General features: G+C 51.8%; 3 protein-coding genes across 5 annotated transcripts; 1 reads left to right on the top strand and 2 right to left on the bottom strand.

The window, feature by feature from the left end:
* Nucleotides 1-487: 487 nt before the first annotated feature.
* On the bottom strand, nucleotides 488-9,154 carry RPL3L (ribosomal protein L3 like). 3 transcript variants are annotated; one of them, XM_054843232.1, is made up of 10 exons: nucleotides 8,996-9,154; nucleotides 7,568-7,760; nucleotides 6,782-6,950; nucleotides 5,764-5,899; nucleotides 4,478-4,664; nucleotides 3,805-3,965; nucleotides 3,423-3,524; nucleotides 2,699-2,794; nucleotides 2,082-2,201; nucleotides 488-602 (listed from the first exon to the last, which is right to left on the bottom strand). In XM_054843232.1, exons 1-10 carry the CDS (start codon nucleotides 9,137-9,139, stop codon nucleotides 546-548), a joined length of 1,365 nt encoding a protein of 454 aa, XP_054699207.1. In that variant the 5' UTR covers nucleotides 9,140-9,154; the 3' UTR covers nucleotides 488-545. The 3 variants fall into 3 exon arrangements, with proteins under 3 accessions (XP_054699207.1, XP_054699208.1, XP_054699209.1); XM_054843233.1 differs by lacking the exon at nucleotides 8,996-9,154 and adding an exon at nucleotides 8,604-8,754; XM_054843234.1 differs by lacking the exon at nucleotides 8,996-9,154 and adding an exon at nucleotides 8,100-8,117.
* A 35-nt stretch (nucleotides 9,155-9,189) lies between these two features.
* NDUFB10 (NADH:ubiquinone oxidoreductase subunit B10) lies at nucleotides 9,190-10,808 on the top strand. Its single transcript, XM_054843236.1, has 4 exons — nucleotides 9,190-9,412; nucleotides 9,801-9,939; nucleotides 10,291-10,430; nucleotides 10,583-10,808. Exons 1-4 carry the CDS (start codon nucleotides 9,265-9,267, stop codon nucleotides 10,681-10,683), a joined length of 528 nt encoding a protein of 175 aa, XP_054699211.1. The 5' UTR covers nucleotides 9,190-9,264; the 3' UTR covers nucleotides 10,684-10,808.
* Nucleotides 10,511-14,225, bottom strand: RPS2 (ribosomal protein S2). Its single transcript, XM_054843235.1, has 8 exons — nucleotides 14,041-14,225; nucleotides 13,748-13,837; nucleotides 13,199-13,306; nucleotides 12,539-12,712; nucleotides 12,298-12,457; nucleotides 11,764-11,855; nucleotides 11,323-11,403; nucleotides 10,511-10,620 (listed from the first exon to the last, which is right to left on the bottom strand). Exons 1-7 carry the CDS (start codon nucleotides 14,194-14,196, stop codon nucleotides 11,323-11,325), a joined length of 861 nt encoding a protein of 286 aa, XP_054699210.1. The 5' UTR covers nucleotides 14,197-14,225; the 3' UTR covers nucleotides 10,511-10,620.
* Between the last annotated feature and the right edge of the window lie 222 nt (nucleotides 14,226-14,447).

The raw sequence follows: 14,447 nt of genomic DNA, 5'->3' as shown, positions 1-14,447 counted from the left end.
AGCAGCCTTCTTATTGTATGCAAGTTCCCACATCTGCTGATGCTGCCATCCGGGATCATGGCGATTTGTGCACACAGAAGTTCACGGGTCATACTTGCAGCTCAGCACAAGGAGTGCCTGAGTGTGTGTGTGTGTGAGAGGCGGTGAGGGGAGAGATGGTCAGTGAGACTGGGCAGAGGCAGGTAATGGGGAGGCCCTGCGTTCCCAGCAGAAACTGGGGCAGAAGTACCACTACCTGCTCTGTTCTTCTCTGGAAGAGAGGAAGGGGAGTCTTCATCGTGGTTTGGGTGAATGCAGGCAGTGGGAAAAAATTCACTGGGCAAAGGAGAGGGAGGATCCAGAGGACAGAGCAGACACTTGGCTGTCCCAGTTAGTCCCTGTCCATATGGGCCAGTCCTGCTGAGGAACCTCAAGGACACACTGCTGTCCACGGGCAGCACTGAATACAGGCAAGACACCCCTCCAGAAGGAACACAGGCAGCAGGCATGGCTTGAAGCCTTTTTATTGAAGGTGCTCAGTTAGGTAGCCTTGCATATCGCAGTCCTTACAGCTCTTCCTGCACCCCTGGCTTCCCTTTCACCAAGTGTTTCTTTTGAGGGCCCTGGAAGAAAGCAGAGAGGAGAACTCTGTTAGTGCCAGACAAACCTGGCCTACAAGGCTGCATGTGAGCTGCGTGGAACAGAAATGCAGCTTTGGCCCCTTTCTGCTGTGCAAGGCTGCTCCTGGTCTCTGCTCTCCAGCTGGGAGCCCTGTGCTGCCATTCACCAGCCATCCCCGGGGCCGCCCTCGCCCCGCAGGAATCAGGACAGAATATCATTGCACTTGCACAAAGGGTTTGTTTCTCTGGATGGCACAAAAGAGAGCAGCAATGAGTGACCCAAGGCAGGCAGGCTGGGACACGGAGGGGAGCAGTAATTGTGCTGATGAATGCTATCAGGAGCCTGCCGTGGTGGAGCGGCTGCTGAGCTGCTGTACGAGTCCTGGAGGAGGCAAGGCCTCCCACAGCCAAAGGCACAGATTCTCATCAGCCACAGTGGTTTCCATCAGCTAAGAAATGGGATTGTCCTGGACCAAATTCCTATGGGAGCAGGTTCCAAGAATTACTTATGTGCCTCTACTTCTAGCCAAATGTAAAGTTTTACCACAGTATACGTGGGGGAAACTCTTGCCCCACAGTAGAAAATGGCAAAGAAAACATCTGCAACCAGGTAAAACCACCTCCTGTCACTAAGATCTGTGTCACAGCTACTCAGGACTTGCAGTGACAGCAAGAGCAGAATGCAGAGCAAGCTCCTAACACTGAGATAAAGGAAAACAGCTTAACCTCTAAAGAGCTCTGCAAAGGCACCGCATAGCCAATCCCCCTTCCCAGGGCTAAGGAGGCTTAGCCAGTTTCACATGGGATTTCTAGCTGACAGGCCAGATCCAGGCATGGTTTACGTCTGCGTGGTATCCAGGCAGTTGTTTCTTCCATTTCCGCTAGCTGAAGGCCTGGCTTACTTAACGCTTCCTCAATTTCACATTCAGACTTATGCACCAGCCTGGTGTAGGTTGCAAAATTATTCAAGAAACTCTGCTTGGTTTGGATTTTTTTTTTTTTGCCCTGGATTTAAGAAAAATATACTGCTTGGCCTTTTTGAAAGCTCCCTGACAAAAGAATCACAAATTTGTGTCTGAATTTGCCCTAACCTTTTCCCCTTAAGAACATTAAAGTTATAAATCATTCCAAACAAATCAAAGAAGTGCACAATTATGGGTGAAAGGGACCATATGTCAAAGGGAGTGCCTGCCAAGTTCACTGCTTGTTTAAAACATCCCGTGGTGAATGGAAACTGGTTGGCCATATGGTATATTATTTTCTAGTTGGGTTGGATCACTCGCACAACCATCATGTTCTTCCTCAGCATAATATCTGCTGTGTGAATTGAATTCATGCTTGTCTCTTATGCAAGACGGTCCTGATCACTCATTTGGCTGTTGTTGTATCGAGAAGCAGATGCTTGGTTGGAGTCAATCAGTTGCTTTAGCCTCAGCCGCGAGCATGGCCCGGGAGCTGCAGCTGGCGCAGAGCATAACTCACCATGAAAGCCCGCTTCTCCTGGGCTGTCTGGAAGCAGCCGTGGCCAAACTTGGAAGTGGTATCAATGAATTTGAGTTCAACGGCTTCCTGAGCCCGGCGGCTTGTATGCACCAGAAGGGACTGGAAAAGAGGAGTCACAATGCATCAGGCTGATCTTTACAGAAAATTTGGACATCTGCTCTGATAGAAGCAGGGTTGAAATATCCTAGGTGCATGCTTTAGACAGTATCTCCATGAAAATCTGCATTCTCAGAGAAACACCCTGGTGCTCAGGTGGCAGGTGATACCTTGGGTTGCAGAGCAGCTCTGAAACAAGCCTGCTCTTCACTTAGCATTTCATTTCCTCACAATCTGCTTATGGCCAAGGTTTCCCACTGCAGCCACACAGGCTTGCAGCTTGTCTCCAGAGAGGGTACATCCAACTGCACACTGCCACAAACCATCTAGGTGTGAACGGTCTCACTGGGCACCATGTGCCACATGCCCTCTGCAGCACATCGTCAAGGACCTGACCAGTCTCCCTGCCCAACATGTGGAGGCGGTGGCATTCTCCACATGGTGAATCTGTTCATGGAGAGCTACAGCACACCCGTCCCCAGCTCCAGCTGCACTCTCACCTTACGGAGAGTAAGCACACGCTTCTTCGTGCCCACGACGCAGCCTTTCAGCATGAGGAAGTCGTTGTTGACCTCGCCGTAGTGAGGAAAGCCACCCTGTGCGGAGAGGCAGAGAGAGGGTTGGCAGGCAGGAGAGCTGGACGGGAGCAGATGTGTCCACAGGTGGCTTTTTTTAAGGAAGGAGAAGGCAGTGACTGACAGTCCTTCCAGCTAACGACATTCTGCACCCGTCAGGTTGCCCGCTCGGGACCACCAGAGCATGTCAGCCACACTGACTGCATGATCCCAGCAATGCAGCACCCTGTAAGAGCTGGGGAGCCAGCAACCTGCTTCGTTCCCTGGAGGATGGGAGTGAACAGAGAGCAGAGCTGGCTAGACTTCCCAGTTAACAGTTTTTAATAAGCAAAAGTGAATTTTTAAACCAAGTAAATATCAGATTTTTAATGTCATTTATACTTCTTTTTCTTTTAAACAAAGTTCTCAGTTTCTGCCCAAGTTATCAGCTGAGAGTTACATGTTTGGGTCTACCAATGGGCCTACAAAAATACCTCACAGAGGTGGTTTTGCATGTCCAAAATACGAGGAAAGGAATCACTGCATTTCTTTCAGTGAATTTCCTTCAAATAATTTCCTATGCAGCTGTCTCCTGCCAAGGAATTGCTTCCCTGGCTTGGATTCCTGTAGCCAGGACCAGTCACAGTCCTGTTATCCCCTGAGCACTTACCAGAGGCGTAATGGTCTTCTCCGTGACATCATAGTGTGTTGAGGCATTGTTCTTCACCACTTTGCCATCCTCCACATGGATCCCACGGCCAATGCGGTAAATCTAGGAACAGAAAGGAAATTGAGATGGCGACTTTCCCACCCCCTCAGTGAAGGATGTCTCAGGGATAACGCTTTTTTTACCAAGATGTGTCCCCTGTGATGCATCCCTTGAGGAGGGAACAGGGAAAGACATGGAGAACAATGGACTGCACATCTCTAGGGAAACACCTGAGAAGCTGGGGGGAACAGAGGCCACTATGCAAAGAAGGATGGTGACAGCATGGGAGGAAGGAAGGCAGGAAGGCACAATGGTGCTCTGAGGGAGCCCAGCTGGACCATACCTTCTTGTTGAGCTCTGTGCGGTGGTGGTAGCCCTTCTGGCCAGCACGAGCAATGGAGTAGCCAACCCGGGCCGGGTGCCAGGCTCCGATGCAGGCAACTTTACGCAAACCCTTGTGTGTCTTCCTGGGGAGCTTCTTGGTGTGCCAACGGCTCGTCACCCCTGGAAATGTGACCGGACAGGGTGGTGAGAACACTGGGGAGATTCAGGGCTGGTGTCTGAGTGCTGGGGAGGGGAGAGTCTCATGATTCTTCTGCAGTTCTCAGAAGACACCATGTTGGAAGGAGACCAAGAGCTGTCACCACCGTGAGAGGCCAGAGCACAGAACTGTTCTCACTTCCCATGGCTCTGATCAGACTGTGATATGTTCCTGCTGAGCACATCCACGCACATGCACAGAAACACCCACATCTCCACACACGTGGAGTTTGTGAGAAGTGCAATGTCTTTACGTACTCACAGTGCCTCGGAGCCTCCTGGGAGGACTCTGGGCACAGCAGACAACATGGCCTTTACTGAGATTAAGGAAACCAAGCTCTGCTATGATAGAACTGCATGTTGTGGTTGAGATCCAGAGGCTCTTTTCTGCTCCCTGTGCAATGACTTGGTGGGTTCTCAGTGCCATAGAAGAAGGACAGAACCAAGCCCCTGGCCAGGGTCTCCTTGCTCTGTACCTTTCATCCCATGCCCCTTGGTCACGCCAATGACATCAATCATCTCATTCTGGCTGAAGACGCTGTGCACAGAAACCTGCTTCTCCAGCCTCTCACGAACCCAGTCAACTTTGTCGGCCACCGTCCCACCATTCAGCTGGATCTCCATCACATGGGCCTTCTTCTGCCGCAGTGGGAGCAGCTTCATCTGCATTAGACAGTGCATTAGGGCAAAATGTTGCCCCTCACGTCCCAGGCATGAACATGAGAGGCAGGGCTGCATCACCCACTACTTGTGAGGGGCAGAAGGGGGGTGAGCAGGGCCAGCTCTTCACCACACCTCCCTACCACATTGCCAACCCCTTTCCTAACAGCCAGCAACCTGGGCCAGCATGCCTACAGATCTCGTCATGTCTACAGCATGCCTACAGAACTGCTTGTCTCTGAGCCCAACCACCCCATCTCCCACTGCTCCCATTCCAGGCAGGAGTTGATATACACCCTCATCCTACTCCAAGAGTTCAGCACTGTAGTAATAGCCATGGTAAATACCCCAGAGGAACCCATCACCAGAGCACCATCTGAGGCTGAACACTGTGACCAGCCAGGATCCAGCTCTGTGCTCCAAGCCAGAGTCAGCACCTTTCCTTTGGTCACGCTCCACCTCTGCTTGCAGACTGAGCAGTTATTCCTAGTTCCCACCACGGAGTGCCTTCTCCACTCTGTCCCAGTCCCAGCTCCCTGTGCAAAGCCTCTGCCACATCACCACAGCAGGACTTTGAAGGTCTCTGCCAGCCAGAAGTGAAGTCCTGAGCCAGCTTAGCTCTGCCCCAGACTCCAAAGCAGCCATTAACTCCAGGGATCAGCATGAAAATGGCACCTGTGTATCCAGCAATCAGCATTTGGCAAAACTGTGCCTGTCCATGGGTTATTTTTGCCCAAACATTTGACACCAGTTGCTAATTTGAGGTGATCATGGGGCCTAAGGTCCCTTATTGACACAGGGCTCACCACCTGCTGAGGCTCTGCGCAGTCTGCTCTCACCACAGGGTGTGTGGGCTCCCCAGTGTGCCTGAGCCACAGCCCACTCCAGCAATTCCCCAGCAGGGAGCTCTGCGGAGCCCAGCTCAAAGGGACAGTGTTGGTGTCAGGAGGTAGCTGGAAAGGTCAGCCAGCACCTCCCATTGCCTGCACGCCCATGACCCCACCAAGACATGCACACGATCCCGGCTCCCAGACCCTCACCATGCTCCCGAGCTGACGAAGACCCTGAGCCCCCCTGCCCTACCCCGGGGTGAGGCTCTGACCTGTGTGTGCACAATGACACGAATGACCTTGCAGTACTTTTTCATAGCTGCAAAATCCTTCTCCAGCTGCCTTTTGCCATCCTCATCCTGCCATTTTTTGCAGTACTTGGTGAACGCCTTCTTCTTGCTCTTGTGCCTACGACAAAAGTGTTTAACATCCAGCAAGAACCAAATGGTGAAGTGATTCCACACTTTGCTGTGCCCTGAGACAGCGCACCACGGGGGGACAGATTACCTTGCCGGCACTTCCCCGGAGGCACAAGGTACCTATGGGTACTCAAGCCTCGCCTTGCTGCCACGGCCATGACACAGGGCTTTGAGGTGGGAAGAGGAAAGTGAACAATGAGCCGTGAAAAAGGACTGGTAATCCAAACCTTTCTGCATGAGGAATCCAGTTGTCTCCCACTGACTGGCTCAGTGCCATCAAAATACAAGCACAAAATCAGAGCTAAGTGGAGAAAGGAGAAAACAGCCTCCAACAGGGATCAGAGGCATGTGGTGGGTGGATCTCAATGGCACTTTTGCAGGAGACACGATTCCTACAGTTTTGAAATTCATGCTTCCATTTTCCTCTCCGCTGGTGTGGGATTTGGGGTGTTGATGTTTACAAGGGCCAGGGGTCACATTCTGCAGCAATTTTTCCCCTGACAAATCTGGTTTTACTCCCTTCATTTGGTGCCTCAGCTCAAGTATTCCAGTTTAATGGAGAGTAGATGGGCCCGACCTAGACAAAGGAGAACAAACCTGCAGCACGCACTGCCATATGATATTGTGGAGAGAGCTAACTTAGTTCCACTATGAGAATAAATTTACATATGCAGATTCCCAGCATCAAGCTGTTTGCAGTATCTCTATGTATGACTAAATAAATAGCAGTTTCATTCCACCTCAGAGCCAGCTGTCAGTAGTTGAGCTGTTTGCAATGGCTGGGCATCATGGAGAGCCTGTGGGGCAGACCTGCAAGAGACTCCCCACTTGCAGTGCCCCAGGGACCCTCCCCAGCCACAGAGGAACGTACCAGTTCTTGTAGAAGCGCCGTCGGCACTCATCGCTGATGTGCTCAGCAAAAACAGTCTTGAAATTCCTCAAGCCCTTTGGTGTTTCTATGTACCCCACGACCCCCACCACCACCACTGGTGGGGTCTCAATGATGGTCACGGCTTCCACCTCCTCCCTCTTGGAGATCTCTGCAAGATAGCAAAGGGAAACGGTGGTCAGCATCGTCTGGGATCAGATCATTCCCTGGAGCCATTCATGGCCTGTACAGTTACAGCAAACAAGCAATGTGCTGGGGGCTAGGTCACACCCTGCTCTCAGAGCCAGCCTTAGCCCTTCCACCTCCCACCTGCTGGAGGACCAGGCAGGGTTTGATGCCCAGACACTGAAGAGGTTGGGCCCTGTGGCCCAGCACACTTTAACCCATCTCCCCCAGGCTGGGGGAAGAGGAACACTGGATGGTTCTTGCCCTGGAGTTACCTGGAGGGTAACATTATAAACTTCCCCAGGAAGATGCTCCAAGCCCAGGATTTGTCAGGTAGTTACCCTGCAGGGTCCTTCTGCCACCAGGGTCCAACAAACCACCAGTCACCATACCAGTGTGAGGACTTCCAGGAACCCCCAGACTCAGCTCACACTGGCTGCGAGGTGGCCTTTGGCTGTCCAAGATCTGGACGGCATTACAGGAGATAGCCTGGAACCTATGTGCTCTGACATCCATTCCCAGGAGCAGCCTTTCCCACCGACAAGTCTGTTCCCTTGTTTCCCTCTTGGATGTGGCTCCCCACTTTCATCAGCCAAGCCTTACTGAGCCCAGGCCTGTGCACCTCCCGCACAGTGTGTGTCATGCCAGCTTTGTAGCCCAGGAAAGCTGTCAGGTGGACTGGTTTGCTGGGATCATCCTTAGGCCATGTCTTCACCTTCCCTCGGTGGCGACGGCTTCTCTTGTGGGGGAGGAAGCCCAGGTGGCCGTGCCTGGGAGCAGAGAACTTGCGGTGGGACTGCAGAGAAAGAAGAAAAAAGATAATCTTCACTTTCAGGTCCCAGAAGACGCCAGGACCCAAAGCACAACAGGAAGTCTCCCCTTTAACATCAGTTAACACTGGAGGGATTCTGGGCTCTTCCTCAGTTCCAACACAAGAAAAAGAACTCCTAACAGGGAGGGATTTTGTTCAAGATTCTATCATGTGCATTGAAGAATTTACTAAGTTTCTGGACAAATGATGCTAACTAAAAAAAAACTGGAACATGATCTCCCTCCTTCTGCTTGAGGACTTCTACGGGAGAAATATGTTCTTTAATAGATCTACCCTACTGTGATGTTAATTATAACAACTTACATGGTATTCTGCAGCACCAAAAGGGCCAGCTCAGAATTCATGGGCTTTGTGCTGTCGAGACAAATGGCACCAAACAAGCACAGCTAATGATCAGAAGAAATGGGAAAGGATGCCCAAAGGAATCAGTAATAAGAACATGAGCAGGTTAAATATGCACCTTGAAAACCAAATTAGAAGAACTAAATATATAAACCCCAATCACAAGGTCATGCTGAGCCAGGCAGAGAAAAGCAACAGCACTTCAGCGACACGGACAAGTTCTCACACAATTGGCTCCAAGGCAGGGGAACTGCGGTCAGCCCACGCAGTGAAGGGTTAGATCTACATCCACTACAACTCTCTCCTTGCTAAGGTCAGTCCTGGCACCTGGTTGCATTTTCCACCAAGCTTATTTTCCAGCCCAAGATGGGCCCCATCTCGGCTGCACTAACATCGCCGGTAACCCAGCCTGCTCACTGGCCCTCTCCACACAATCAAAAGGTAGCAGTGCCGAGCTTTACAAACCATGGGACGTCTTCAGCCCAGGTCAGCCGCAGAAAGAGGCTGTCAGTAAGTGCCTCCTCCGTCTAATACTTAAGATACTGAAGACACAAATTTAGCTACTCGCTTCACCCGCTGCTATATTCATTTCATACTCGGCCAAGCTGGCAGGTTGGACGTAACAGTTGCGGTGTGATAAAGGTCAATTGCCAGTGTCTCAGTTTACACCTCTCCCTCCTGAACAACTCGAACGTGCATGGCAGCAGCCAGGGCAGCTCCCTCACCGGGCACCACACGCCCAGAGCTGCGAACGCCGGCGCCGAGCACCCCCAGCTCGCTGCAGCCAGCTGCTCTGGGTAGCGACAGACTAAAAATCCCTCCATCAGCCCAGGCACGAAAGACTTTGTGGTTCTTACTGGAAAACAGGTCGAGGCAACAGGTCTGGGTGCGAGGGCGGGCTCTGTGCTCCTGCAGGCCGGGGCCTGAGGCCGTTTGAGCAGTGCCCGGCCCCGGGGGGACACACACACACACACACACATGCGGACTACACCTCCCGGCATGCACCGGGCACAGCGGAGCATGCGCAGAGCGGCGCCCTCTGACCCCGGCGTCCCCCGTCGCCGCCGGGGCTGTGCTGGACGCCGCCATCTTCTCCGCGCCGCCCGCCGGGCCCCCTGCCGCCGCCATGCCGGAGGACAGTGACTGGGAGGTGTACAAGGTGCCGCCGACCCGCACCCCCGTCTCCGAGAGGACCACGTCGGTGCCCAACCCGGTTACCTTCTTCCAGACCGTCTTCAGCTATGTCATCGACGCGCCCGTCACCTTCGTCCGAGGTACCGGCGGGCCGAGCCCCTCCCCGCTCCCGCCGCCGTCCCGGGACGGCCGGGCCCCCTCACTAGCGCCGCTCCGCGGTGCGCGACGGCTGCGGGAGTCGGGCCCCGGCACGGCATGGGGAGTCGGGGACGCGGGCACCGAGACAGGCACGGGCACAGGACAAAACCACAAGGACATGGCCACCGGGACATGCACAGGGAGATGGGGCACACAAGGGCACAAGCACAGGGACACGGGACACAGACGAGGACACAGCACGGACAGAGGGGCAGACAGACAGAGGGGCACACAGGCACAGGGAAGACCAAGCTGGACACACACAGACACAGGGGGGTCCGCTCACCAGTCGTGGGCCGGGGGTGTCTGACCACGGGGCTGTTCCTGCAGAGTGGATCGAGCGCCAGCAAGCCAAGAACAAGTTCTACTATTACCACCAGAAGTTTCGCCGCGTGCCTGACCTGAGCGAGTGTCTGGAGGGCGACTACCTCTGCTTCTTTGAGGCCGAAGCACAGTGGAGGAGGGACAGGTATGGCTGTCACTGCGCTGCCCCCAGGCAAGGCCGCTGACTCTGGTTAGCCCTGGGAACCGCAGCGGTTGGCTTTGACTCACAGCATTTTCATGGAGTTTGGGATATCAAGGCAGCACTTCCTGCCCATTACAGAGCACCCCACATCATGGTCCTGCCATCCCCTGCAGCACACCTGGGCTGAGCAGGGTGGCATTAGGATGTGTCCTGCACTGCCTGGTTCTTACAGCACTGCTGCAGGACAGACCAGGATCACACAGAGCTGAACTTCCACAGGGTGTCATCACCCCTTTGTTCAGCTTTTCTATCATCTCTTGGCTGTGGCTGCATTTGTCATCATCTTTCCCACAGGCTGGTTGATCAGGAAATCGTGGAGATAGTCCGGGAAAGGCTAGGCGCGTGCAAGCAGAGGGAAGGACCCAACCAGTTCCAGAACTGTGCCAAGGAGGTGGAGCAGCTGGCACAGGTCACCAAGGCCTACCAAGACAGATGTGAGTACAGCAGCAGCCAACACCTCTGCTGCAGCCATGACCACACACGGGGAAAGGGGAGTTTAAGCCAAGTCCCAGACTTCACACAGAACAAAGGTTTATTTCTTTTTAGCTGCTATAGGGCACTCTTCAGATGTTTACTTTCTTTTCAGATGGTGATCTTGGTGTCCATGGAAACGCAAGGACCTGCCTGATGAAGCAGAAGCACAGGATGATGGAGGAGAGGAAGGCACAAGCAAATGCATCACAGTAGATCTAAATGGTTAGCACCTCCTGCCACGGTGCTCATGTTGAATAGTGCATGTTGCATCTTTGAACTCCAATACTGTTGACCTCTACAATAAATGTGCAGCCCAAGCATCTGCCATACAACCAGAATCTGGACTCATTCTTTGGAGATCTGCAAACACTTGCAGAATTCTTCCCTTCCCTTTTCAGCTCTGCATTCATCATTCAATTCCAGTGATTGTTACCATCTCCTGAAGCACAGTCAGCCCCTCAAAACTCCAGGCACCCCTGGCTGCACTAATTGGGATTCTTCCCTCTGGACCTCTCCCCCTCCTCTGTGAGCCAACAGAAACACACCATGCTGCTCTGCCCAGCCCCAGCAGTGAATTCCCTTAGTTAGGGTAAAGATTATGCGCTGCAGGACAGCACATAATCTTCAGAGCTGGTTCTAGACCCCATTTAGGATGAATACCTGATTAACAAGGATTAGTGTAATGTAACATATGATTTCATTCAACAGATGTTCAGGCTCTGGCCCACAGACATGAACCAACTCAAATCCCCAGCAGAGACTGAATCCATCTGCCCAATGCATTAACCATCCTGTCAAACCAATCACAATTTCTTGTTCACTGATCACTTTATTGCCTTGTACAAAACCCACTTAAGTCGTTGCCACAGCAGCCGCCTGGGTTCTCTGCACCGAGACTCTGGTGTGGGTCTTTGCCAGATGATCAGTGAACTCCTGCAAAAGAAAAATAAAATCTGTTTTATTTTCTTCAGCCACTATCACAGGCTTCTCAGCACCACAGCCCTCCCTCTCCAACAAGATGTGTATGTGAGGAGGTTGGGGTAGCTCAGATACAACTTATTTTTACTTAATATCTCAAAGCTTTCCTTTTCCTATTTCTTTTGTCTATGAAATGCCATTTTCAATTACTACTCAAAACTGCATGCTGAAAAATCACTCTTCATGGTAGTCAGCTCTGACAGCAACTCTACTCTCCCACTTTTAAACTGCAAATTCTTTGAGTACAGCACCTGAACTTCATTTACTGGGCAGGAAGGGTAAGGTCTGAGCTGCAAATTACAGCTGTACTCTTACCTGGTAAGGGGACTTGGTGAACACAGTCTCTTTCCAGAGGTCAGGGGTCAGATAACTGTAGGTCTTGGAGATGGCATCGAAGGTGGCTTTAGCTATGGACAGAAGTCAAATGTTGCACAGCACAGCTACAGAAACCCACTCACTAGTACCCACTGAGCTCCAAAAATGTAGAATTTAGGAAGGAACAGGGAGACCATAGTGGGGTCTCTCCGATATACACACAAAACTCAAGTTTCTTTCTCTCTCCAGTTACGACAATTACACTACTTCAAACAAGTGCAATCGCGCAGATTGGGAGATTTCTGGTGTTATCAATGCTCATATAGAAAGACAATTTCTTGTAATTAACTTTTACAGAACTTCAGGATCATCCACAGCAGTGTAAAAGGTATCAGCAGAAGTTTTCAGTTCTGCTTAACTGCTAAAAGTGTTTGATTCAACACAGATTAAAAAATACTATAGAAAAAGGTACAGCAATGACAGATATGACAATACACCCAGCTAAGCTACAACACGAAAAAACCTAAAGCTTACCAAAGTTGCCAAGCGTGGCAGTGCAGCCCCTGGCTGAGGTGTAACAGTCATCGATACCAGCCATCATCAGCAGCTTCTTGGGGACAGGGGCAGACACAATCCCTGTACCACGGGGGGCTGGGATCAGACGCACCAGGACAGATCCACAGCGGCCAGTGACCTACGCAAAGACAACAGGTCAGAGCTCCCAAAACATGCAACAGCATCATGACCAAGACCAGGCCCAGCAAGTTGTTCTCACCTTGCATGGCACGGTGTGGGGCTTGCCAATCTTGTTCCCCCAATAGCCTCGTCGTACAGGTACAATGGATAATTTAGCCAAAATAATTGCCCCACGAATAGCAGTGGCAACTTCTTTAGAGCATTTAACACCAAGACCAACATGGCCGTTGTAGTCCCCAATAGCGACAAAAGCCTAGGATTGAAAGAAAAGGTTTGGGTGGCAGCTGTGCTGCACAGAACACAGTCTATGCTCACAGTTCAAGAAGCCTGTTTTTCCCCTCAGTTTGTCTTTCAATCAAAACCAGCTACAGTTGAAGAACTGGCATTCAAATTCCTACTACAGCCTCATACCAGTCTGAAGTCCCAATAATTTCCCAACAGCATTCCCTCTTCACACTTAAGACCTTTCTCTCCACCACAGCCCCTGAAAAGTCAACAGCACTGCCCAAGTGTAACTTCATTTTATGCTAGGGTTGTTTCAAATAACATTTGAACATATTACTGGGGTTTTGAAGTTGATACAGTAACTTTGTAGGCTACACAAGCAATCTCCATACCATAATATTTATTAGATGCTACAGAAAAATTTCAGAACAGCTCAACTATTTTTTTAATATCATACCACAAAAGCAGCAGTCAACACAGGCAAAGTTTTCAAGGTAAGAAAAAAGAAGGCTACCTTAAACCTGGTACGCTGACCAGCACGAGTCTGTTTCTGGACAGGCATGATCTTCAAAACCTCGTCTTTCAGAGAAGACCCCAGGAAGAAATCGATGATCTCCGACTCCTACAAGTTATTTAATCATAGAAGGCCATGGTTTTTTAAACAAACTAGTAAGGCTCCTGCAATTCAGGTTCAACAACCCTACACACAGGTATTTTAATAGGTACTTCAATATATTAAATTTTACAGACATAAGCTTATTCTAGCTTGTTAGGCAGTCCAACATAGCAAGTTGAAATGTCATTTTTTCCATCACTGAGCAGAACTTTTACAGAAACACTTGAGCAACATGCTGCCATCTCCACACAAGACAGCCTGCAACATGCAAACCCCACCATGGTTTACTACAAGCAACTGCATTAGGCCTCAGCTTCTACTGATTTATGTCTAACATGAACACACTTAACCTGAGCATCCTGAACAGCAAATACAGCCACTACTGCTAAGTCTGTATTTCAGACTAAGATTCTGCTACACATTAGATAAATGCTTACAGAAGCTTACCTTGATGGGAAGTGAGAAGAGATAGATCTCCTCAAGAGACTTGATCTTCATATCCTTGACCAGGCGACCAAGCTTGGTGACAGGAATCCACTAGGGAAGAAATTCATGGAAAAGGGTCACCGGCAGTACTAGCTGCCAGCACCCCACAGGAACGGGCTTCCCTTTGTGCTCCAGCGTTCAGGACGGCACCAGACACGGCCCCTCACACAGCCTCTCAGAGAGGCCAGCTCCGCCGTGCTCCCCGCCACCCGGGACGGCCCCACACAGCCCGCCCAGCCCCAACAACCACTCACTTCCTTATCTTCGGCCTTGCCTCCACGGGCCCCACGGCCTCTCCCTCGGCCCCTACCGCGGCCGCGCCCGCGGCCCCGCAGCCCGGTTCCGAAGCCGCCGCGGAAGCCCCCTCGGGCCGCTCCTGCACCTCCCGCAGCACCGGCGTCGTCCGCCATTTGCTAGAACAGAGAGGGGCATCTTAGCCGGGATACCGCCGCCGCCATTCCAGCGGGAAACGGCAGGACCCGGAGGCGGCCGACACGGCCGGGCACGGCTGCCCCCGCGCCACCGGCGGTCCCGATGGACGCGGATGGGGCACAGGCCGCTCCGCTCCACCGGTACCATGCCAGCAGCACCACACTTACGTGATCTCTCAGCGTAGAAGGCCGCACGCCCCCGCCACTCGCTATTTATAGTCCGCGGCGGT

Source organism: Grus americana, chromosome 15, assembly GCF_028858705.1.
Source record: "Grus americana isolate bGruAme1 chromosome 15, bGruAme1.mat, whole genome shotgun sequence".
NCBI classification, from domain to species: domain Eukaryota; kingdom Metazoa; phylum Chordata; class Aves; order Gruiformes; family Gruidae; genus Grus; species Grus americana.
The sequence above is the reverse complement of the archived record's forward strand: the minus strand, read 5'-3'. Positions and strand labels throughout refer to the sequence as shown.